Raw genomic sequence first — 26,229 nt, 5'->3', positions numbered from 1 at the left:
CCTATTGGAATTCCCTAATAAATTAACCAACTGACAGAGAGCGTATACGTGTCAAATGGCCCAAAAATATGTAAACTGGAGTCAGTCAAGTAATTCGACTTTAGTGAAAATTTCTAACTAAACGTGTTCCAATGACTTCTTTTATAGTTAATACAGAACTGCTGGGACACTTTTAGTGTGTGGCATTTCAATAAAAGTGATTTGGTGTGAGTGAGTGAGACAGGAACAACATCCTTAATGCACTGTATGTGCGAATATGATTTAAAGTGTTTTTGTTACTAAAAAATATTTGCCGCAACAACTTAAATACCTGCAAAATGTGAATTTAATCAGCAGTTGCATTCAGGCTGCAACAAGTTTGTTGACCTCCATTTGAAAACACAAATGTGCGTGATGAAATATGAATGAAGAATAGTCGCTGGATGGTCAAAAAGAATGTCCCCAGGTTTAAAAGAAACTAAGAACGATGAATTTTCGATTGATATTGCTTAAATACACTTAAACAATTAAAGCGTTTAATGTCTTGAATATTTTTTGTTGTACCAAATTTAGTCTAAACTTAGAAATGAAAAATAATAAACGGAAATTCAATTGTATGTATGTATATCAATGTTAAGAATACATTTATTAAACGTATATAGACCCGAAACCTCATACCCCGTTCGTCCCACAAATAAAGACGTTTGCTTTTTGAACTCTATTTCCGATAGATTGTTGGAAAAATGTAATATCCAGAAGCACAACACGATGAATTCCGGTTAGTGCCATCCGCCATTAACATTTATGTGTAGTCACTAAAAATATACACAAATAAATCCTTAGCTTGCAAGATGTGGCGGTATGGTGGTTAGTTGATTGATCTTGAATTCGGAGAACAGAGTTAAAACTCAGTTTTTCAAAAATATTGCACTTTTTCATATTTTAGTATAAAATGTGACTAAGTCAGAACCATTGACATGATGTTGAATAAAATATTAAAAAAAATTATACCAACAAAAGAAAAACATGAAAAAGTGTAATATTTTTGAAGGACTGAGTATTAAAGTGGCATATTTTTGAATCTAATTGAGATATTGACTTGAATTTTTTGTTTGTAATAAGATCTTTATTTAGTAACAAAACATTTTCTAAATTTGTCATTCTAAATAATAAAGTGTTAAAAAACTTGTCAAAAGGTCAGTGGGAATCCCCCAATTCCTAAAAATTGAAGAGAAAATCCCAAAAATTTCCTTCCGGGTGGGAAAATACTTTGGGGATAAATATGGAACACATCAAGGTTTCCAAAGCTGTTGTCCGTTTTCTGATCCCAGTTTTGGGATTTGAAAAGTTGAAATTTTGATGAAAAAAATAGGTCAAATTCTGATGGGCGTAGGGCGACATATTGGAAAAAAGGGTTTTTTTATTTTATATTTATAAAATTTCTCCGTAAAGATAAAAATATAAAATATTATATCGCTCATTTGCTGCAACAATGTCATAATTAAAAAAAAGTTGTTTCGAAAAAAATGTTTTATGACATTTTACTATTTCTTAAGTAAATTTTCAACAAATCATGCGATTTCAGAAATAAAACCTGATTTAAATAGTAGATATTAATATCTTTCTAATCTGTATTTAACCAAACTTTATACTTGTCAAATATACGAGAAAACATAAATTTTAATTTTGACGTTTACAACAAAAAAACACTCTCATACAAAAAATAATTGACTTTTTTTAAAAATTATAGAACTATATGAAATACTAAAGAAAGGCTTACTCAGTTCAAAACACCCGGATTTTGAGTTCTGGCGTTGTTGCAGCAAGCAAATGAGCAATATGTTCTTAAAGAAATTTTTTTTATTAATAAAAGGTTAAAAAACAAAATCTACTATTTTTTTAATTTTTATATTGAAAATCGTTTATTTTTAGATCCATAATTGATATTGCTCTGAAATCGTTTGTATATTAATCGTAATTTAGTTGTCTAACTAACAAAAGGACCGAGGTAAGGCAAAATTTTTAAATTTCAATTTTTAGATACCTTTAACTCGAAAATTATAAGAGATAAATAGCACACGCAAGCATTTCATTTCAAGACCTAGCCGAGCGTTTTCCAAAAATATAAAATTCTTTGAAATCGGATGGGAAACAAATAATGGCTCATGTTTAAAAATGTTACATGTCGAAGGTACCCTACAGTGAGCACCCATAGCGCAGCCCTGGAGCATTTGTAGGGCCCATTTTTATAACTTAACTTGAATAGTCAATGGCTACGCCGACGTAAATTTGTATCCCGATCGGACCAGCCGATGCGATTTATTTCCCAAACATTTTTATTCTACCCCATACGGATGAATTTTCATTTTATTTTCTCTTCGTAAAGTTGTACGTGAAGTCTTATCATCTAAAGTCATCTTAAATAATCGTATCCCATTGTGAGAAGCATTAAATGAAATTTTATCTAATATCAGGTTTAATAAGCGTTAGAATTCTAAGTTTGTTTCAAGTCGGAACGACTTCTACACCATTTCCAATTGTATTTCAGAAATTTCTAATTATATTTCAGAAAATTCCAATTGAAGTTCAGAAATTTCTAATTATATTTCAGAATTTTCCATTTATATTTCAGAATTTTCCAATTATATTTCAGAAATTTCCAATTATATTTCAGAATTTTCCATTTATATTTCAGAATTTTCCAATTATATTTCAGAAATTTCCATTTATATTTCAGAAATTTCTAATTGTATTTCAGAAATTTCCAATTGTATTTCAGAAATTTCCATTTGTATTTCAGAAAATTCTAATAGCAATACAAAAGAAAATTTCTGAAATACAAATAGAAATTTCTGAAATACAATTGGAAAATTCTGAAATACAATTAGAAACTTTTTAAGTATAAATTAAAAATTCTGAAATACAAATGGAAATTTCTGAAATACAATTGGAAAATTCTGAAATACAATTGGAAATTTCTGAAATACAATTAGAAATTTCTGAAATATAAATGGAAATTTCTGAAATATAATTGGAAAATTCTGAAATATAATTGGAATATTCTGAAATACAATTGGAAAATTCTGAAATATAAATGGAAATTTCTGAAATATAATTGGAAAATTCTGAAATATAATTGGAAATTTCTGAAATTCAATTGGAATTTTCTGAAATATAATTAGAAATTTCTGAAATACAATTGGAAATGGCGTAGTTCTATATATGTAACAATATTGTGAAAGTAAAGTAGTTCTATAGAGTAAATAGAATATTTGTGAGTTATCAAAATCGAATAACGACCACATAAGCCAGATATGAAATTTAATTGAAATATATGTATATACTACCCAAAGAGTCTGAGGATAATTAGTTTTACATTATGTTGCAGATCAGTCGAAATGAAATTACGGGTCGATTGCATCAATTGATCTCTAACTTGATCATCAGATCTGCGTCTGAGTTTTGTAATTCCATCTATAATCAAGGGAAGGCAAAGTTAGTGTCCATTTAGAAATTCAGGATCTTATATCAACATGTATTCCAGCTTTTGCTGGTTTTCTGTAAGAATCCCAAGACTCGTCAAACATCATTACAGGATTATTTATATTTGACTAATCTTAGAGACCTTAGGATCTAAAATATGGGTATTTAGCCCAAAAATAAAAGTTTTTAAATTCGGAGTCATTTCATTGTTTTTGACTAATAAATTTGAAAATTGGATAGACTTACAGCGAATGGAAAACAACTGGCTTAAATGTCGCACTTACATACTAATTAGACCCACCATAAACAAAGTCATTCCGTTTGTAACACATCGAAATATCGCAAACCCACAAAAGTATATACATTTTGAGTCGTTATGAAATGCCAAGACGATCTAGCTATGTCTGTCCTCTGTTGAGGTTTGTTTGGTATTGGAGCAGTCATAAATATGTTGATTATGCGGCAATCCTAATAACATTTTGCAAAATTTAGTTCTAAGTACTCTGAAATTCTACCGTAAAGTATGGCACAAATCGTGCAACATTTGTCCCTAGTCCCCATAGAAGGTCCCCATCAGAAAATGACTTGAACATTCATAATTGTAATAAATAATATCGTGATGAAATTGAACATAAACAAGTCAAGAATATGGCCCTAATTTTGTAAATCACCTCACAAAGTGATATTTATATGGAAAGCAAAAACAAAATTTCAAAAATGTTAAAAATTTGTTTTTGTTTTATATACAAATTCTTAACAGAACAAACGCACCAAAATTCAAGCGTTGATTTGCCTATCATAATTTGAAAATTTTGTATATAAAACAAAAACAAATTTTTGAAATTTTGTTTTTGCTTTCCATATAAATATCACTTTGGTGACGTGATTTACAAAATTAGGGCCTATAACACTCTTACTTGTTATACCCTTCACCTTCGTGAGAAGGGTATGTATGAAATTGTCATTCCGTTTGTAATTTCCACAATATAATTTTCCGACCCTATAATGTAACTATATATATTCTGGATCTTTATTGATAGCGAAGTCGATTAAGCCATGTCCGTCTGTCTGTTGAAATCAACTATCGGAAGCCCCCAAATAACTTACATGCACGATTCATACATAAATATCTCCGGAATTTTTCCGGCTCTAGAAAATCGGTCCACAAATGGCTGAGATATAAGGAAAAAACCAGGACAACCTCGATTTTTTACCTATATCTGGATTACTAAAGGTAGAGTCACACATGACAAATATTTGACGAAAAAGGCGTAACCACTAAATAAAATATATTTTAATTATTTTATTTATTCAAAAAACTTATTTTACTTTGGATGATTCAAAACAAAAAAATTAGTTTTTTTACTTTACAAAGCAATTGTAAGAGTAAACAGGTCAGACAAATTTGTGCTAAAAAAAATGGTTACGCTTTTTTGAGCAAATATTTGCCATGTGTGACCCTATCTTAAGTCATTAATATAGACAATATGGATGTCTAATGTAAGATATTTCAAAGACCTTTGCAACGACGTATAGTAAGTTGGACTTACAATGGGTCAAAATCGAAAAAAAAATATTTTTTAACCCGATTTTTTTTTCACCCAAAGGTTTTTTTCGCTAAACATTAAAATTTTTTTTTTAAATTTAAAAAACAATTCGAAAAAACTTTGGAAAAAAAATAAATTTTGTTCACCTAACAATATTTAAAATTTTTATTTTGAAGTATAATTTGGTGAATGGTATATAAAATTCGGCTGAGCCAAATATAGCTCTCTTATTTGTTTTTAAATTATATTGTTTTGTATGTCACTTCATATTAATAATCATAGAGAAACATAGAGCGGAAACTAGAAAAAAAATCAAACAAAAATATTACTCAAAATAATCACACATACGAGTGTTGTTTTTGTTTTCACATAGTTTTTTCTACTAATACATTCTCACCACTTAGGTTTCTGACAACTGAGTTAGGTCTTTGACAGCAGAGTTTCCGCTCTATGTCTATTTGCTATGTTAATAATATTTGCATAAAAATGTCTAAAGAATTTTAAAAAAAATGTTATGAAAAAATATATTAGGTAATGAGTGATGTACAAAATAAGGGGGAATAAAGCTTTAAGGAAATAGTTAAAGATTAAACTATTGACTTGATTAGATAGAAGTTAATTGAATCAATTATCGAAATTAATTTATTTGAATATGTATTAATGCACAATTTGTTGGTTAAAATAAAATATAACCCTCGAAAAGAGCCTAAGAAAATATAAATTTTTTCCACTTAATTGTATTTCTCCTTTTTTCTGAGTGTAGTCATCATAAAATTGTATTCTCTTTAAACATGATTTTAAAGAAAAATTGTTGATGTTAATCCTCAAAAGCAGTATTACAGGTATTTAGTACTGGTTCTTATGATAAAGACAGTAATGTTTGTAAGATGTTCTTTTCTGAAATGCATCTTGATTAAACAATTTCTCAGCTACGCCGCTGACAAAACTTTACAGGTTGTAAATAATAAATTGAAGCAAAAAGCTTTTTTACACTCATTTCATTCAGTTTAAGTTGAGTTCTTGACCATGAAACATTGGCAAAAAACAATCATCTGTTTAGTATTGGCTCTGATCTCTTTGTCAACGTATATACAAAGTGTCCCCGAATGGGCTATAACGGAAGATGGCAAGAAATATTTAATTGAAGATAAATATGAGGTAAACCTGTTTTTAATTTTTAATTAATTTCACAAATTTAAGCAAATTATTTTAAATAAACTCTAACATGCAAAACAAATAACATTTGTATAGTACTCCTGGCTGGAATCTTTGCATGAATGCGCCAAGCGCAACTTGTCATTGGTAACCTTAGACACTCCAGCGAAAAATAATGATTTTGTGAGACTAATGAAAAGTCGTTATGGTAAGTTTGAATCTCTATGAATTGTTTTAATATGAGGCTTTAAACTGCTACTTGTTTCTTAGGTCATGGTCTAGATATGTGGATTGGTGGCTCTGCTTCCACGGCTGAAAATTCCAATCGTAAATTCGTTTGGGCTTCCAATGGCAAAACTTTTCAATATGCCCACTGGCAAGAGGGTGAACCCAACAATTTGGGCGGTGAACAACCCTGTGTGCATACGTGGTCCATATCGAATGATTTTCGTTGGGCTGATGGTCAGTATCATTTAAAATACGGTTACATTTGTGAGGAAACAACTTTACTGTACAAATGTTGGGGAAGTTTGTGATGAAATGTTTAATAATTCATTGATATTGTTTCTATAGCAATTTAAAGATTGATAAAGTATATTCTTATAAAAAAAATATAGAAGCCGATGACTTTAATTATTTGTTTATTTGGAAATGAAATAAAATATTCAATAATAATATTTATATTTATTAAACAAAAAAACAAGTATAAACAAGTAATAAATTATTCGGCGAAGACGAAATTAAAAATATATATGTCATTCGAGTGTTTTTTACTTGCTTTTGAATTTCCAGGAGTGCGGGTTGGATTACTGCGACACCAAGTATAAAACTGTAACGCTGAACTTTTTAGTAAAATCCGATAATATTAACCCGTACAGCACCGAAAGTTTGAAAATAAGAAAAATATAAATTTTTTGCAAAATCATATTAATTTTGTATTATACAGAAATATCTTTCCAAAAATATATACAAATGTAAAATCTGTTGGATAAACTTTGTGTTATTAAAAATTCCTCCGAGCATTGCCTGCTCTAGGTCAGCAAGCAAATAAGCGAAATTGTAAGTTAAATTTTTACTCATGTTAGGCTGTGGAAAAAATTTTAGGTTTTTATATTTTCTTTTCTTTTTGAAAAACACGTAACCACTAAATAAAATATATTTGAATTCTTTTATTTATTTCAAAAACTTATTTTACTTTGGATGATTCAAAACCACAAATTTAGTTTTATTTTATTTGATGCTGTTTGATCTTACAAAATAATTGTAAGAATAAACACGTCAAACAAATTTGTGCTAAAAATAGTGGTTACGCCCTACCTTTACTTTAAACGTTTTTAAATTTCGTCAATAATTTAAGTCTGAATTGGCAATGTTTAAATAAAATTTCCGGTGAAATTTAAGAATTTCTCTTTAGTATTTTATTAAAGACTAGCTGACCGCTCCGGCTTCGCCCGGTGTCTATTTACTAATGTTCGTTCTTCAAGTTTTTTTAAATTTTTTGAAAAAAATTTTTTTTTCGAATTGTTTTTTAAATTTTTTTTGGTGAAAAAAAAATTTGGGTTAAAAAATATTTTTTCCGATTTTGACCCATTGTAGGTCCAATTTATAATGGTCTTATATACGTCGTTGCAAAGGTCTTTGAAATATCTATCATTAGATATCCATAATGACTTGGTAATCCAGATATAAGTAAAAAATCGAGGTTGTCCTGGGTTTTTCCATATATCTCAGCCATTTGTGGACCGGATTCCGGAGATATTGATGTATGAATCGTGTATGTAAGTTATTTGGGGGCTTCGGAAAGTTGATTTCAACAGACAGACGGACAGAAAGACAGACGACTCCGACTCCGCTATCTATAAGGATCCAGAATATTACAAACGGAATGACAAACTTATATATACCCTTCTCACGAAGGTGAAGGGTATAAAAAAATCAACCAAATCGCTCCAGTCATTCTCAAGTGATGCCATTACATACACACCATTTCATTTTTATATACGTATATAGAAGATAGATATGTAAAGAATATCAAAAACCGGTCAGCCAGTTTTCGCGAATGGGAATGTAATGGTTATAAGCGATATCAAAATAGTTAATCTATAACAGTTATTTTGTGACTTTAAAAATAAAAATCCATCTAAAACAGTTATTATTCAACGTAAAAATAAAAGTTCGCATGAAACTCTTAAAAAAAGAGTTTTAAATAGCCGCCATAAAAAAAACTAATTTGAGGAGTTTTATTTTTCCGACATTTGAGGAGTTTTATTTTTCCCGCCAGAAAAAAAACTCAATTGAGGAGTTTTATTTTTTCCGCCATAAAATAAAACTCATTATATGTAAATTGACGGCTAAAGCTTGCTGCTGCAGCACCATGATGGTCAGATCATTACAATTTGTAAAGTCCCTTGCATTGCAATTGAATAAATTCTCATTAAAATAAAATCGAGTGGGATTTGAATAAGTTATTTTTTGATTCTCAAATTGTTGTTGTTTGTTTTTCTTAAACAAATACATTAATACAAATATTATATCAGATAGACTCAATATAGAAAGAAACTGAAAAAAGTAGAAAATAAACGAAAAGGGTTTTATTTTGTGACGGGAAAAATAAAACTCCTCAAATGACATTTATTTTATGACGGAAAAATTAAACTCCTGAAATGAGTTTGACGGGAAAAATAAAACTCCTCAAATGAGTTTCTTTATGACGGCTATTTCTCTTTTTTTTATGAGTTTCATGCAAACATTTATTTTTACTTTGAAAAAAAATGTGATTTTTTAATATCACCATAGACTCTGAATGATAGATTCAGTACGAATCTATTGGTATATAACAGTATAGGTCTCCATTGACTTCAAATTTTCTGGATAACCGTTACTTGAACATACTTTTGAAAAGCTTTGGTAACATTTTTAAAAATATTGACTTATTTCGTAGAAAATTGCTTAGAAAATCAGAAGACTGAAAATTCCGAAAGTTTAATTAGCTTTAAAAATCTTAGATGTAATATGGGCATAAAAGTAAACAAGTTTTCTGAAAACAATAGAATTTTCATGAAAAAAAAAAAACAAAATTTTTGATAGTTTGTTTTTGTTTTACATACAAAACTATCTTGACGCCGTGATTTTGAAAATAATGTCCTTAAATACAGGGAAAACAGGATTCATGCAAATTCTGTTTTCTACTGTATGCCATATGGAGCCGTAGATATGGTACTTATCCGTGATTTTAGATTTGTTAGTGAATATTTTGCCATTATGAGCATATTTTTACATTTATTAATTTTTACAGCATATTTATGGCACATTTTGACATGTTAGAGCCTGTATAATTTTTTAAGCGTTTTCCTAATTGTATATTTATTTAATGTTTTTTTTCATCAACCAATAATTTTCTAAAAATTTCATCAAAATTAAAAATTTCAGCATAAAAATTGTTTTTATTTTTAATCTTTATCTTAATATGTAATGTAAAAATTCGCTGTGGCAACTTCTATGAAAATACTTTTTAAAACTTTTTTAAAGCTTATTACAACATTTTATTGGCAAAAATAATTGTTTAAACTGACTATATTTAATTTTTTAATTTAATTGGCATGTTTTGGGCTAAAATTGCGGTTAAAACTAAGCTCCCAATTAGCATATAGTATGAAATGAATTTGGCTCTGATTGTTTATTTGCTATTATAAAATTGTTTATTGAAACCGAATGTAAATTATCTATTAATTGTACTATAAAATAAAAATCTGTCACGTACGGTATGTCACGTACGATATTAAATTTGATTTATTATAAAATCATCCAAAGATTGTTTTTATTTAAATATGACGGATTGTAAAGGAAAGATATTTCGTTTAGTGTAATAAATTAAAAGAAAACATAATGCCTCTCACGACTCGAAAATTTTCGCATATTTCTACATGTACCTCAAAAATGAATTCCGTTTTATGTTACGTACGATATACCTTTTTATTATTTTCAAATATAGTACCCTCTGAATGGAACATAAAGACCAAATTATTTTTCAGATACTCTTATTTTTCAAAATCTATTCCACTGTATAGGCGTACATATGTCACGTACGATGATATGGAATTGCCCATACGACAAATTTTATTGTTTGAATTTCGGAGACCATCATCACAGATTATTACAGATATGCAACAAATGACAGTTGTCGAAAAGTAATATCAAACCGTATGGTTATTTTGACGTTCTAGAAACACTTTTCAATGGTTGTGATTTGCAGAGCGAGATAAAAAAATACAATTTTTCAATATAGAACTAGTGTGATATATGTATATTTGTCCCACGCGGAGAGAAAAAATATAATTGGGCATGGTTACTGTAACCATTTAAATAGTGTTACAAGATTTTTAACAATATTATAGTCACAGTAACCATTTACATGATTGTGTATAATTTGCGACCATCATTTAAATATAAAATGGAATTATTTTATTGAGAAAATCAAATAAATGTTGAGAAACTCATATTCAGAATATAAAAATTGAAATTGAGAAAATGTAACATGATGTTGAGAAAACCTAAATTGATATTGAGAAATAATAAATTTCCATTAGATTTAAAAAAAATGTAAATTTATATACATACAACCATAGTAGAAAAATAGAAGGTAGTTTCATTCTCTCTTTATTTTTTAAAATTCTACGTCTGACATGCATAAGGATTTTGACGTTTTCGTTAAAATAGTAATGCCATATCAATTTAAAATTTTCCCTTTGGGAATACATAATTTTCATTAATTTTAAAATTATTAAAAAATAGAAAAAATATCTACCCAACAACAACAACAGTTTATGGATATATGTAAAGCTTGCGAAGAAGATTTGCCAAAACAGCCAATGGTGTGCTCCGACCATTTAGTTAAAAGTAATATTTCAGTTAAAACAAAGCGTGTGAGATTGGATATGAATGCTGTCCCAATGAACACAAGGTAACTTCAAAATACTATTTATTATGTAAACATATTTTGGGATATATATCAGCGATTATTACCGATCATAATCCATTAACTATGCACACTGAGTAGAATCGAAATTATTTGAAAATAAATCTCGTATTTCTAAACGGCGTACCCAAGGAATATTCGAGTTTAAGATTTGAAAATGAACCCCACAAATACTTCAATGGCGGCGCTATGGGACCCAAAGTAGGGCACCTTCGACATGTAAATTTGTTAAACGCGTGCCATTTTTTGTTTTCCATCCGATTTCAAAGACTTTATATTTTCTGAGAGTGCTCGGCTAGATCTTGAAACTACATTCTTCCGTGTGCTACTTGTCTCTTATAATTAAACCTCCATTTAAAAGATATAAAATATTTACATAGTAATAAAAAAAATTAAGAAAATGCATACATATAAAAATAGTCAACGTGTTTTAATAAGTAATCGAACGTTAGGAATTGAATCAATAACTCCCAACACAACATAATACATTTTTATTTAAATAATAAATTAAATTACACATTTTTTGTAAAAAAATTCTCGAAAATCATAATAATTTTTTGGAGTGTGGCAACGCTTTTTATAATGCTCACAAAAAAAGGAAACTTCAAAAAACCTTATTTTAAAAAAAAAAATTTGGTTGAAACTACCTTCTATATTTTTATCATGCATACAACTTAGAAAATATTATAATATAATTTCTCTACATACATTTTTGAGAGTATTTTGTAGGGTATTCAATTAATCGGGTTTCTGGTTTAATCGGTTAATCGAGCAAATAATTAATCGAGGTTTAGATTTATTCGGTTAATAATCGGTTAATTTAAAATTATTCGATTAATAATTTCTATTTTAAGTTTAAATTGAAAATACAACAACAAATTTTGTGTACAAAAACATAAAAAACAGCAAATAAGGTATTTGAGATCATTTTTGTATACATATCGCCTACTTGCTGCAATAACGTCATAACTCAAAATCCGTGTTTTTTGAACTGAGTAATACAAAATGTGCGCTGTTCTATAATCTTTCATATAGTTTTATCAGTTTTCAAAGAAGTCATTTATTTTTTGTGTGAGAGTGTTTTTTTGTTGTAAACATCAAAATTAAAATTAATGTTTTCTCGTATATTTTATAAGTTTGGGTTAAATACAGATTAGAAAGATATTAACATCTACTATTTATATTTCTGAAATCGCATGATATGTTGAAAAATTATTTAAGAAATAGTAAAATGTTATAAAATATTCAAAGACGTTTTTCTCTAAACGACTTTTTTTGAATTATGACGTTGTTGCAGCAAATTAGCGATGTGTGAGTTTTTTTTAGGGTTTTAGTGAGATCTTCTGAAATAATCTTTTATAAAAAGAATATAATTTAAACGATTTTTTTCTTTAGATTTAATAAAACTTTTCTTGGAAAAAAACTCTCAAAAGCATGATAAAGAATATTCCTTTTTGGATTGTTTTAGATTTTGATTAATTTAACAGCTTCGTTTATGTATGATAAAAGACTCATTTCAAAAAAAGTTTCGTCTATACATGTAAATATTAACAAAGTTTCAAATACATGTAAATTAAATATGTCAGTTGTTATACAACTCACTAATCATGTTTATATGATGTTCAAAAAATATCTAATTTTAATTTGAAATTTGTATTTGAATTGAAACGGATAAATAAATACAAAGCATTTTTTTAAGTGCAAAAAAAAAGGATTTTCGGTTAATCGGTTAATCGACACAAATTAATCGGTTTATTTGTTATTTGAAAATCGGCAATTTCAAATTATTCGAACAGTTAACCGTCTAAAATTAATCGGTTAACCGATTAACGGTTAATCGATTGAATACCCTAGTATTTTGTCATTGTTATATTTCAATATTATTGTATTATATTATATGCATATATTTTCTCTCAATATTAATTCGTTTTTTAGAATAAAAAATTGTTATTTTCTTGAGATTAAGTTCTCGTCTTCTATTGGTATTTTCTCAATATTATGAATTAAATCGTAATCAGTACATTACTTTTAAATTTTATGTTATTTGTGAACTTAAAAAAGCTCAAAAAAGAAATAACTGACATACAAATCATTATTAGTTCCCTATACGAAAATAAATTCGTAAGAATCTAGCATGTATTTTTAATATGTACTTCAAGAATGAAAGATTTGGAAATGTTGAAAGTTTCTTGGGTTGATCCAGATCAAGGACACACATTTGTGGGTTCTTAACTGTAACAAACAGCATTAAATTAAACATTTAATAGAGACAAAAATCTTAACATTCCGATTAATTTTCTCAATTAATGTTGTTTAAAAAATAAACAAATGGAAAAACAAAACCCCCGAAAGCTACCTGTGTTTTGTTTATATAATTAAAAATTTTTAAAAAAATTAATGTTGTGTATTTTTAAGTCGATCTTTTCTTTATAAGATGTTAGTTCAAAGTGTATCGCAAACGTAAGGGGGATTCCAATTAAAATGCGCAATGCATATTTTGATTAAATTAAAAATATAGACAAATACTAAGAAACATTTACTTTACTACAGATATTGGAGATGCATCAGTGAGTACTTTTTTTTCTTCTTCTTTCTTATATCTATGGATTCCGGTTTATATGTGTAAACAAAGAAATCAATAGACTTTAATTGAAATATAATACTTCAACATTTTATTATAAATATATTTTAAACAATTTCAATTAATACAAACATAATAATCTTAAAAAAGTTGACATACATGAACAACAGATCGACTAAAAATCTTTTAAGTGTTTCAACAAAATAAATGAATGTTAGGGTGGACTTTATTTTGATATTTTTGATTTTCGCAAGGTCTTAAATTGTTCTCCGTCATATAAAAATCAAATGTTGGAAATTTTAGCAAAGTCGGATATCGTTTAGGTGTTGCACATTTCAAAAAAAATAAAATTCCAAAATTAAATATTGAAAAAAAAACAATTCAAAATAGTTTTTATACCCACCAGTTTGTCATTACGTTTGTAACATATGGAAATATTCATCGCAGACTTACAAAAGTATATATATTCTGGGTCCTTAATCAGAAATGTTTGGTATTAAAAATGGGCAAAATAGGTTAAGTAGGACAAGAGTTATGGACCAAAATGTGAGACAATATAAAAAAGTAGATATTTTTTCAAAAATGTTTTACCATTTTCTTTAAAATTAACTGGGTTTTGAGACTATCGATCAATAATTATGCATATCTCCTATATATGAAGGCCCACATCCGGAAAATCTGGGGTGTATGACTTAAAAATGCAGGATTTACAAAAGATGGCGAATCTTTTGAACGCGGTTTTGGTTTTTAGTAACTTATATGTAATTTTGAAGGATACATATTCGTTTAGATCGAATCAGTATGCTCTCTTTGGGATACGCTTCACTTCAGAACATAGTATCCGAAAATTGGCTTGATTCGTTCTTGGTCTCAAAAGATGAGCGGTTTTTGGCTCAGGTGGGAAAAGGTCATAGCTAACAATGGCCAATGCTTTAAATAAAACTAAATTATACAAATATTTCAAAATAAAAGCTCATAATTCCAAAATTATTTCAGATATCCCACTACCACAGTTCCATTCAGTGACCCTATGACTACCATTTCTATATAGTGTCATATCCGAGCCCTTTTCCTAATTTCCATAATGGCCAAAAATCCTCTCCAGATTTATTTTTTCAAAAAACTCAAATTTATTGAAATCCTGATATTACGATGAGTTCAAATATCCATCTATTATTTCAGATGGATGGTTTTTTTTATTTTTTTCCATTTTTTTTCTTATTCTGAAATTATTTCAGATATTGTAGGTATAAATTTGTTTATTATAATTCAAGTATTATGACTGTTAAGTGATTAACAGTGCTCTGTTAACTGCAAAATGGGCTGAGCTAAAATATGTGGTTTAGGTCTGTGCTAAATAAATTTAAATTTATCTTCACACACATTATTTTAAATCCAACTGAATATAACTTTAAACTAGGTCAGTATTTTTAAACAATTATTTTTTTATTTGACACGTACATTTCTTCCTAGTCCAACAAATGAAAAATGGAGAAAATCTGGAAATATATGGACCCGCTGTTATCAAAAAATTGGAGTAGATTGGGTAAAAATGTTAAAATAAATGCGAATATCTGCTAATCTATAAGAGATAATTGATAGGATTTTTTGTAGTGCTCGATGCGGAGATATGTAAATTTATAAAATCGGAACACAATCGAAGAAATAGGATAATTTTAAATATTTAACATATGTACCTGAAGTGTGCTAATTTGGGGACCCCTGTCCGCGCCCCTGGTAAGTCCATGTGGTCCATAATCAAAATTTAAACTCGACAGTACTTCCTATTTGCGCATTCAAACCAATCTAACCATTTAGAAGTTGCAGATTTATTTCTATACCACTGTGTATCGCTTACGATAAAATTCGTTTACTGTAAAATTACGATAAAATTTTACCCCCTATATTTTTGAAGTCACTAACAAGTTTGATATTCTGAGAACACTAAAACATCGGTCGGTCCATAAAAAAAATAGAAAATGTCGCTTACGATAATTTGGCGCAAAGGGGTCGATATATATTAGGAAAATAATTTATTTTTTTTATTTGAACTTCTTTTTATTTGAACTTTCTTGGGAGCATCGAAAATCACAAAACTACAAAATAAATGTCACACTAATGTACATATTAATATTTTAAATGATATTTGATTGCAACTTTCTTCATCTGTTCCACATACATACTTTAACTATTCAGGTATTATTATAATTATTTTGTTAACAAATTTTGAATCTTGATCATTAGAGGTATTAATATATAAATATTGTTATATCACTCAAAAATTATATTGAAAACGTATTTTTTGCTGTATTGAATACTGCTCAAAAATTCCCACATCACCATACCATCTCTAATATCCGCAAGCCATTCATAAATGAGCATTCAAGACAACAACTTGATTTAATAGAAACAATCAAATTAGTAGCTTAACAAATTCAAACCATGAAACATCTACAAAATAATCGCTCTCTGCTAATTTTAGCAATTATTGTGCTTTTCGCTCAGGTTAAAGGTACTCCTGAATGGGCAGCAACCGAGGATGGCACAAAATATTTAATTGAGAGTAAATATGAGGTATATTCAACTGCTTGCTTAAAAAATCCGTTTATAAATCTAAAAAAATCTTATAATTTACTTAGTACACATGGTTTGAGGCTCTGCACGAATGTGCCAAAAGAAATTTATCTCTGGTTGCAGTTGATACAGCCGACAAAAATTTTCATTTAGTGAAATTATTAAAAAATAGATTTGGTAAGTTTATTCGATTAGATGATTAAATGTGTGTTTTCGTCAATTTAGATATCTATACTTATTCCATTAGGCATTGGTCTGGATCTATGGATTGGTTCTACAGCCTCAACAGCTGAACATTCTAGTCGAAAATTTGTTTGGGTTTCCAATGGCAAAACATTCAATTTTGCCAACTGGGAAGATGGGGAACCCAATAATTTGGGTGGCGATCAGCCCTGTGTTCATACATGGTCGAAAACAAACAATTTTAATTGGGCCGATGGTCAATGGCATCTGAAATATGGTTACATTTGTGAAGAAACATTTATTTCACACTATCGACACGATATGGATAAGAAACGTCATTCGATCAATGAAGTGGCTGAGCAATTGATATTGTATTTTAAAGAGAAACAGAAGCATATTGAACAGATTAATCAGGCCCAAGATGTCCTATTAAAGCAAATCAATTTGGAATTGGAAGAAAAGTTGCAACAAACTAAAAAAATAATTGATAATATTTTAGAAGAGCATTAAAAACAAATTATTTAATTACAAGTTTTTTAAATTATACAATATGTACAAATAAATAAATACTCGTATAAATATAAACATATATGTATATGAAATGTAACTGCCTTGGATATTTTGATTTGCTGAGTGTTCGGGGATTTCCAATTAAAACTAGTTCATATTCGAACGTTTGATCGATATTAAATTTAAAATAAAACAATTAATTAATAAAAATATTTCTACTGTTTAACGTTGTACATTGTACATATCTGCAGAATGGTTTTAAAATTTAAAAAGTATATGAAGTATAATAAACGATTTATTGTCAAACAATTACACTGTGCTAGTTGAAAGAAGTGTCAACTGGGCACACGGTTGGTTAAACTAATTCGGGTTAAACTAAAATCGAAATTTCGCAATAAAATTACCTTTAAGAAAAGCTTAATACGTCTTTAATCTTCGCATGCGTTTAAGAAATATTTTTTTTTTTGGCAAACAAAAATTATTTTATAGCTAAATTTCGAAATTTTTTGTTTTTTAAAACGTCATGAAAAATTGGAAAATGAAGCTACGCTAGTTCCAAATAAAACAAAATCTAAATGATTAAAATCCGTTTACAACTTTTGATTTTATAAACAAAATATCAAGCAAATATACCCTAATAACATTTTAAAATTTTTTCCCACATTTTTACAAAAAGAGTTCTATAAATTTTTTAATTTTTAAAAATTTTATACATTTTTGAAAAGAAGACACAATTTCCTATACGCTGATATATATAATATAAATATCTTATAGTTCCACTAGTAAAATGTATGCATTCAAATTCAACAACAAACAGAAAAGTTACAGAATCTTGCCGTTTTGTATAAGCGGCACTGCATTGCCGACTATTGCAATACTAAATATAGAAAACAGTGCACAATGTAGCTAAATACAACGAGTTATGTATCTTATATTTAGTGAATAAAATTTGGAACTTCTTTTTCAATATGTGTGAAAAAACTAAGTGCGTATATGAAATTTCCAATTTTTAATGCCGTTTTAAAAACCAAAAATTTCGAAATTTTTTTTTTGCCAAAAAAAATTTATATTTCTAAAACAACAAGATTAAAAATGTGTTAAGCCAGTAAGGCTTAACAGGTAATTTTATTGCGGAATTTCGATTTTTCAGTTTATTCAAGAATCTAAACCATTTTTGAATTACGCGAATATAGTATGTTGTGCAACCTCGTCCATTTTCGAAATAATGGTATATCTCGAAAATACGAGCTAACCTAAAAAAACGGTTTGTACCATTGAATTCAGCGTACCCGAATTAGTTTAACCCACGGGGGCCCTTCTTGACAGAAAAAAAGTGTCAATTTCTACCACAGTGTTATTAACAAATCTAGAGTTTGTCTTGTCTCCTTTACAACACTCCAACTAAGGCAAACGCTGGTACCAAAAACCCAGATAATTCCGTTAAAATTCGGCACATTGAGATCGATCGAAAGAAACGTAACAATAAATCAGTATATTCTAAACTAGTTGTCCGATTGCAAATTGCAAAAGTGTCAAATAAATAAATCTCTTACATATATCAATATCATTTACATAGAAATTCGACAAAAATAATAACAATATACGAGGTCCGCGCCTTTTTGAATGTAACACAGTATTTTGGATAAAAATTATTTAATTTTTCAACATAGTCTCTTTTGAGCTCTGTCTAACGTTTCTCCGTTTTTTCATCCCTTCCAAAAAATAAGATTTGTCGAGGTATTTTGTGTGAGAGATGATTTCATCGTTGGCGTGTCAAATCTCTTTCCGCAGAGACATTTCTTCAGGTTTGGAAACGAGAAATAATCATTCGGGGCTAAATCCGGAGAATAAGGTCGAAGAGGGAGCATTTTGTAGCCTAATTCACGAAATTCACATATTTCCAATTTCAAACTCAGGCTGTCAAACTTAAACCAAATGACGCAGCTTATGAAGGTCGGTCTATAATTGGCCTCATTTGCTCATTTGGAAAATTAATTTTCCTCGACCAATGTGAAATTTAACACAGATATTTTCTAGTTATAGAAAATATAAAACTAACCAAATCGAATAACCAGATAAATATTTTTATATAAAAAGCACAACAATAGGTGACCGTATTATTTATTTATATCGATGGTGGGTATATAGGATTCGGCATAGCCGAATATAATACTTTAGTTTTAAATATATATTTCCAATTATCGTGAGATGGTTTCAGTTTATATATTACAATGGCTCATATTTAATTTTTTGAGATATCCTTTGTTTAAGGAAGATTATATATGATATTTGATCAGAAACGGATTTCAGAATATCAGTCATTGATATACATTTATGTTGTTCTGGAATTAAGGAACTCTTAGCTATAAACCAATATGTATCATTACATTGATAAAGCTATACATTATTATTATTTGATTTATTTCCACTAGTTACAATACATCACAAAATGCTTTTTCATTGTTTTAAAATAATTTTTAGCATTCGTAACAACCTCTTGATAAATATAAGGTGTAACTATTTCAATTGGCATTTTATTGGGAATCCAAATATGTTTTTAAATAACTTTTGTATTCAAATACTCAAATTTCCAAATTTCCCTTACAAAAGTCCAACTTTGCAGATGACACCGCAATTCTTAGTTCTCATTTGGACTTAAATGTAGCATCTAGAAACCTAAGTAACTATCTCAGGCACGTGGAGACGTGGTCAAAAATTGGAGTTGTCCACCAGTGACACTAAACAGTGTGAACATCCCACAGTCTGATCACGTTACATACCTTGGTATTCATTTAGATAGACGCCTTACTTGACGTCGGCAAATAGAAGCCAAGCGGCTCCACATGAAACTAAAAGCTTCTAATTTACACTGACTAATCCACCATCAATCGAAATTAAGCCTTAACTGTAAAGTCATCCTGTATAAGACGTTCTTAAACCCAATCTGAACATACAAATCCAATTATGGGGTACAGCAAGCAATACAAGTATAGATCTCATACAGAGGGCGCAATCCAGAATTCTTAGAACCATGACGGGAGCTCCATGGTACATAAGAAATGAGAACATACACAGAGACTTAAATGTGCCTTTAGTCAAGGACGAATTTAGAAAAACTCGTGAAGCTTATCTGTCAAAATTACATTATCATCCGAACCCGCTTGCATGGCTACTTACGTAGAACTGATAGAACTGCGTAGAACTGATTTACCACTCATTTAATTTGCCAAATGTGATTTTCCACTGAGAGAACAATAATTGTTTAGTTATAAGATTTAATAACTTATTGTAAGGCCTAGACATTAAAGGCAGGAACAATATTAGAATAAACGTATAAATAAAAAAGGCAACGAAATTCTCGATATGGAATAGTTTTGAGTGATCAAATCAGGACCGGAAAAAATTACGTGCTTAAAACACATTCTCTAAAACAAATTCGTAAATTTACTTTTACAAGAATCACTTTTTCAGCAACGACCTCATTGAAAATACGGAACTGATTTCGAACCATCAGGCTGAATAAAATATTTATATACATTTAAGGCTTCTGAATTCAAAAATTATGTTATTTCGAGTGTAAAAGCTTCTATTTATAACACCCACTGTTCAAATAAATAAATAAGTTGGTAGATGCAAAAAGGGCAAACAATTGATTATTTTTGAGATAATCCAATATATACATTCCGATAATATTGTTTTGGAGAGGATTTTTTAAAGAACCACGCCCTTATAAACAGACGGATAACAATTATTTAAATTAATATATTTGCATTTAGGTTTCATATAATAAATAAAATTAAAATCTGTAACAATTCTAAATAAAAACAAGTAAGAAAGTATGGTCGGTCAAGCCCGACCATATAATACCCTACACCAAGTAAATGAGTAAAAATATTTTTCTTTTAAAATATCAATAATTTATATTTTTGAGTGATTTTTGGAAGTGGGCCTTATATGGGAGCTATGACCAATTATGGACCGATCACCATAAAATTAGGTCGTGTGATTTATGTCTATATTAAAGTTAACTATGTTGAATTTTGTGTGTATACCAACATTTTTAAGCGATTTATGCACTTTAAAGTGATTTTCGGAAGCGGGTCTATATGGGAGCTATGACTAATTATGGACCGATCGTAGCAAAATTTGGTGACATGAATTTTGTATATATAAAACTTATTTGGAGCGAAATTTGTGTAGATACATAGATAAATTAAACATTTATGACCGATAAACCGATTTCAGCCAGTTTGGTCCTTGGGCCGAAAAAGTAATATGTACCAAATTTGATCGAAATATCTTCAAAATTGCGACCTGTACTCTGCGCACAAGGTTTACATGGACAGCCAGCCAGCCAGCCAGCCAGCCAGCCAGCCAACCAGACGGACGGACGGACGGACATCGTTTAATCGACTCAGAAAGAGATTCTAAGTCGATCGGTATACTTTAAGGTGGGTGTTAGACTAATATTTTTGGGCGTTACAAACATCTGCACAAACGCATAATACCCTCCCCACTATGGTGGTGTAGGGTATAAAAATTTTGAAAGAAATGTATCAAAGTATCATGTATTAAAAATATTCATTTAAAAAAAGTTAGATGCTACCAAGCATTAGATTTTATTAAGAAACATTCATTAGAAGTAATTCTACGTTTTTTTTCTTCTTAAAGGCTTCAAAAGATTGATAAATATTTTAAGTTCTCAATTATTGAGGAACCAACTTTAAATTCTGAAAACAGGACAAAAGTGAGTACTACTAAAATTTCAAATATTGCTATTAAAATCTAATATAATTTTTAATGTTATGGAGAGGATATGCGAAACTGAGTTAATAAGTTCAGCGTTACATGTTTTTAAATTAAACAAGTAAGAGAGTTATATTCGGCTGTGCCGAATCTTATATACCCTTCACCAAATTATACTTCAAAATACAAATTTTAAATATATTTTTTCGTATTATTTTAAAATTTTTTGTTTTAAATTTTTTCTAATTGTTATTTTAAATTTTTTTTTGGTAAAAAAAAATTCGGGTAAAAAAATATTTTTTTCGATTTTGACCCATTGAAGGTCCAACTTACTAAGGGGTTTATACGTCGTTGCAAAGGTCTTTGAAATATCAATCATTAGATAACCGTATTGTCTATATTAATGACTTAGTAATCCAGATATAGGTCAAAAATAGGTAAAAAATCGAGGTTGTCCTGGTTTTTTCTTCATATTTCAGCCATTTGTGGACCGATTTTGCTGATTTTAAATAGGAAAGCATGTCTGATAGAATTATTGAAGATTTGGATCCCGAAGATATCTGGGGTCTTCAGAAACTTGATTTCAACAGACAGACGGACAGACAAACAGACGGACATGGCTTTATCGACTCTGCTATCTATAAGGATCCAGAATATATATACTTTATAGGGTCGGAAAATTATACTGTGGAAATTACAAACGGAATGACAAACTTATATATACCCTTCTCACGAAGGTGAATGAGCAAATTATATGAGCAAATTATGGGCCAATCCCAAGCAAATTTAGTAGCATGATTTCTGTGCATATAAAACTTATTTGAGATAAATTTTATTTCGAAATCCCATTTCGAGGTGATATAATGGGCCGATTTCAATAGTATTCGTTTTCGATATACGAGTATCTTTAAAATTGCGATCTGTACTTTCTGCACAAAGTTTACATGGACAACCAGCTAGCCAGACGAGTGGACATCGTTAAATTTCTGAGTTGATCGTAATACTTTAAGTTTTTGCGTTACAAGCATCAGCAGAAAAGCATAATACTACCCCTTTATGGCGGTAGGGTATAAATATTTGCTGCACTTCCTGATCTCATCTTATGATTATTGCATAAAATATATTTCACTGTAATTTGATTACACAAATTGTAATAATTTTGGCTAGTATTGGCAAAAATTATATCTTCGTCAAAATTTTCTATTTTTATACCCTACACCACCATAGTGGGGAGGGTATTATGCGTTTGTGCAGATGTTTGTAACGCCCAAAAATATTAGTCTAACACCCACCTTAAAGTATACCGATCGACTTAGAATCACTTTCTGAGTCGATTAAAGTCCATGTAAACCTTGTGCGCAGAGTACAGGTCGCAATTTTGAAGATATTTCGATCAAATTTGGTACATATTACTTTTTCGGCCCAAGGACGAAGCCTATTGAAACTGGTTGAAATCGGTCCATTATTTCACCTAGCCCCCATACAAATGTCCCTTCGAAATTGGACTTTATCGGTCATAAAAGTTTAATTTATCTATGTATCTACACAAATTTCGCTCCAAATAAGTTTTATATATACAAAATTCATGTCACCAAATTTTGTTACGATCGGTCCATAATTAGTCATAGCTCCGATATAGACCCGCTTCCGAAAATCACTTTAACGTGCATAAATCGCTTAAAAATGTTGGTATACACACAAAATTCAACATAGTTAACTTTAATATAGACATAAATAACACGACCTAATTTTATGGTGATCGGTCCATAATTGGTCATAGCTCCCATATAAGGCCCACTTCCGAAAATCACTCAAAAATATAAATTATTGATATTTTAAAAGAAAAATATTTTTACTCATTTACTTGGTGTAGGGTATTATATGGTCGGGCTTGACCGACCATACTTTCTTACTTGTTTTTTAAATATATTCCAGTTTAAATTCTGAAAACTGATATTTTTTCTAAATAACATTTTAATGAATATTAAACTCAATATTTTGACACTTATTTTTTTAAATCTGGATTGATCAGAAATTCTATTTGATATATTAATATTTTAAGAAATATTATGTCTGACAAAACAAAAAACAAAGATTTTATAAAACGAAACATCGCGTAAGATTTTCGAAAAAGGAAAAATATTTCAAACGAACTTATTAATTGCAATTCAGCTATTATCTGCAGACTATATTAGGGGTTATGAAATGTTTTTAAAATTCCCTAAATACTCCAATAAATTAAATCCAGTTAAGGATCTGTAAGAGGATTTAAGGTTCGTAGGTTAGATAAGAAACTCAGAAACATTTATCCATTTTTTAAACATCTGTGAAAAAGCTTTTCAATACTTTTTTGTGTACATTAAATTTATTTCAATTTCTGACATTAGCAATTTTGAAAATCCATGGATTTCTACTGTTAATTTAAAAATTATAACCTAAATTAAAGTATAACTAAGAAAGAATTACTTATATAACTTAAAAATGGCAAAAAAGTATTAAATTGTATTAACATAAAATTTATTAAGATTTACTTACCTCTTAGTATTGAAATATTTATTTTAAATTATATTAAAAATTTCTGTTTATGACACTGTGAACTTAAGCATTTTTGCTTATTTTTGTATTTATAATCTTTTAAAATTTAGATTTGATTTCAAAAATATATCCTTTATATATTTAATTTTTGCTAATATTTCTTAATGGTATCTTTTGTATTAATCTATTTTTAACAATAATTAAAACATTTTATTTTTTGTTTATTTGATTTAAATATTTTGTAGACAATTTTTTTTTGGAATAAATTTATTTGCACAAATAAAATTTTGAGAATTTTAGCACAAATTTTTTTGTTGAAAAGAATAACCGACCGATAAGCAATCAACCAACTTCCGCTAACGTATAAATTCAACTAAGCGGATGCCAACGTAACCGGAAACGTATCATGCCACTTGTGGAATGATACAGGAATGCCAACATAATATTTCACAAAATCCAGTTGTAGTAGGCCGGCAAACAGCAACAAGTGACGAACGCACGCACACCGCACACATTTACGAACAACATTTCACGAAGGAAAGAACGGACGAACGAACGAACGAACACTCTTGTTTTGGCAGCAACAATTGTGTAGAGCAACAAGTCTATATTTTGAAGCGTGTTCGTTGTTGTTGCTACCGTTGTTCGGCTCACGCAGTTCAAGTCTCGGTAGCACAAGACGACACACTAGAACAACAACTAAAATGGGTTGGTCTATCTACCCACATTTGTGCGTGTGAGGGAAGACCTTCAAACGGAAACGGCGCATGCGACAAACTTGCAATAAGTGTTTAAAGGAGTTCATGTGAGTGTTACGGTTCGTTTGAGACAAACTCATTTGTGTTCAGGCAATTGAGTGATTTGCTTTGAGTGTGATAAGTGCTTTGAGTGATGGTAACATTTTCTTATCACTAGAAAAAGCACCCACATGAAAATGTAAAGAAAAAATAACAAAACAAATGACAAAATTGGTCTATAAAAAACATATAAGAGGGGATGGTTTTTAAAATTATGATGATGAACCCAATTGATAGTTGCACATTGTTCAATGTTTTTGTTTTCTATTTTCTACTTTTATTATTTTTTTTTTGCTGTTTTGTCTGCATTTGCGTTTTTGTTTATATTTAGATTATAAGCTACAAATATATGTATTGTACTCGTATGATGTCTTATAATCATCATCATAATCACTGTCATTGTCATAATGATGTTGCATTACAAAACATTACATTTTGTATCCTTAAATATTTACATACATACATATATGAACGGTTAAAGTATGCTAGAAAGAAATATTTCATTTTTAACTTTTTTGCAACAAGTTAAAAAATCCATAAGTTTATTAGGAATTTTTCAATTATTCGCTTTGGAAATCATAAATTTATTTCTAACTTTCTCTGAATCTGTCCTAAAAGGTTTTGAAATTTGTTACAGTAGAAATAATTTTGAGACCACAATGAAGTCTTAACTAATAATCTTTGTTGTCAGATTTTGGCAGAGGATCTCTAATCATTCCGATCGCAAAAATAGTGGTAATAAATCTGAATCTTTTAAAGTAGTGGTCCTATTGCAATAGGAATCATTTATACTAGTGGTCTATTGCAATAGGACCACTCAATTGGGTTCATCATCATTGACCACCTCGGGTAGGCAATAACAAAAGTTGTGAACAGAAGCAATGTCCCTCATATTATTTTATGTGATACTTACCGTTGTTTAGAAACATTTAAGTTTGAAAATAATTCGGTGATCGATATGAGATATCTTAATGAAATTTTACAGGTACCGTGAAATAACTCCCAAATGAAATAACTCCCCACGAAAAAATTAAATAACACCCAACAAATTTTTCATACAACTTAGGACTTATTTCATTATGAAACAACTCCTAACGCATAGGGAGTTATTTCATAATTTTTTGTTGGGAGTTATTTCATAATGCAAAAACTCCCAATGAAACA

At 29.2% G+C, this 26,229-nt stretch overlaps 3 protein-coding genes across 6 annotated transcripts in view; all 3 read left to right on the top strand.

Annotated features, from left to right (window-relative positions):
* LOC135949986 (uncharacterized) overlaps window positions 1-26,229 on the top strand; it is a 260,167-nt gene that overhangs the window by 138,237 nt on the left and 95,701 nt on the right. Inside the window, exon 3 of one of the 4 annotated variants that reach the window (XR_010575922.1) lies at window positions 1,912-1,988. The exons of the other annotated variants lie outside the window; for them this stretch is intronic. The gene's annotated coding sequence lies outside the window, so the exon portion shown is untranslated. Of the gene's footprint in view, window positions 1-1,911; window positions 1,989-26,229 lie in introns of those variants that run through there. 4 annotated transcript variants of the gene reach the window in all.
* Window positions 6,004-6,915, top strand: LOC135950993 (lectin subunit alpha-like). The gene is made up of 3 exons (XM_065500539.1): window positions 6,004-6,167; window positions 6,261-6,372; window positions 6,435-6,915. Exons 1-3 carry the CDS (start codon window positions 6,036-6,038, stop codon window positions 6,698-6,700), a joined length of 510 nt encoding a protein of 169 aa, XP_065356611.1. The 5' UTR covers window positions 6,004-6,035; the 3' UTR covers window positions 6,701-6,915.
* Window positions 16,155-17,084, top strand: LOC135950248 (lectin subunit alpha). Its single transcript, XM_065499789.1, has 3 exons — window positions 16,155-16,294; window positions 16,360-16,471; window positions 16,542-17,084. The coding sequence occupies exons 1-3, from the start codon at window positions 16,163-16,165 to the stop codon at window positions 16,985-16,987; spliced, it is 690 nt and encodes a 229-aa protein (XP_065355861.1). The 5' UTR covers window positions 16,155-16,162; the 3' UTR covers window positions 16,988-17,084.

This window comes from Calliphora vicina, chromosome 2, assembly GCF_958450345.1.
Source record: "Calliphora vicina chromosome 2, idCalVici1.1, whole genome shotgun sequence".
NCBI classification, from domain to species: Eukaryota; Metazoa; Arthropoda; class Insecta; order Diptera; family Calliphoridae; genus Calliphora; species Calliphora vicina.
Note: the sequence above shows the minus strand (reverse complement) of the source record. Positions and strands in the feature narration are given on the sequence as shown.